At 57.4% G+C, this 954-nt stretch overlaps 1 protein-coding gene across 1 annotated transcript; it reads right to left on the bottom strand.

Annotated features, from left to right (window-relative positions):
• SARC_17304 (hypothetical protein) lies at positions 1 to 918 on the bottom strand (the record flags this gene model as incomplete). Its single annotated transcript, XM_014288600.1, has 1 exon — positions 1 to 918. A coding segment is annotated over one exon (918 nt), but the record flags the coding sequence as incomplete, so codon positions are not given.
• Positions 919 to 954: the final 36 nt, after the last annotated feature.

Raw genomic sequence — 954 nt, 5'->3', positions numbered from 1 at the left:
CCCCTGCACTCGGCTCTTCAGCAGGTGGGGCGCTTGCTTCCGCGGCCGGTGCAGTCTCCTCACCACCTACAACCTCTGTGATAGCTTCGAAATTGCTCACTGCAACAGATGCGTCATCCACTGCTTCAGTGGCTGCATCGGCAGCACTCTCTGCCTCTTCCGCGGCTTCGGTGGCTTCTTCTGTTGCCACGGCCAATGCCTCACTAGCCTCAGGGACTCCAGCACCAATTACGGTACTCTCAACTTCCTGCACGTCTTCTGCAGCCTCACTGGCAACTTCGGCTGCTTCACTCGCATCTTCTAGGGCTTCAGTGGCTGCAGCAGTCGCTTCATCGGCTTCGATTGAAGCTTCCTCTACAATGTCACGTACACCATCATCATCCTCGTCTGCGGTCGCAGCCTCACTGTCCGCAGGCGCACTTTCCTCCGCAGGTTCTTCTTCGGCTGGTGCACTCTCCTCTGCCTCTTCACTCTCCTCTTCAGCGGGTGCGGCACTTGCTTCCACGGCCGGTGTAGACTCATCACCACCTACAGCGTCTGTGATAGCTTCGAAATCACTCACTGCAACAGATGCGTCGTCCACTGCTTCGGTGGCTGCATCGGCAACACTCTCTGCCTCTTCTGCAGCTTCGGTGGCTTCGGCTGTTGCCTCAGCCAATTCCTCGCTGGCTTCTTGTACGTCTTCTGCGGCCTCACTGGCATCTTCGGCTGCCTCACCCGCATTGTCAAGGGCTTCGGTGGCTGCCGCTGTCGCCTCATCGGCATCGACTGAGGCTTCCTCTACAATGTCACGTATACCATCATCATCCTCGTCTGCGCTCGCAGCCTCACTTTCCGCAGGTGCACTTTCCTCCGTAGGTTCTTCTTCGGCTGGTGCACTTGCTTCCGCAGGTTCTTCTTCGGCTGATGTACTTTCCTCTGCAGGTTCTTCTTCGGCAGGTGCACTTTCATCTG

This window comes from Sphaeroforma arctica, assembly GCF_001186125.1.
Source record: "Sphaeroforma arctica JP610 unplaced genomic scaffold supercont1.10324, whole genome shotgun sequence".
NCBI classification, from domain to species: domain Eukaryota; class Ichthyosporea; order Ichthyophonida; genus Sphaeroforma; species Sphaeroforma arctica.
The sequence above is the reverse complement of the archived record's forward strand: the minus strand, read 5'-3'. Positions and strand labels throughout refer to the sequence as shown.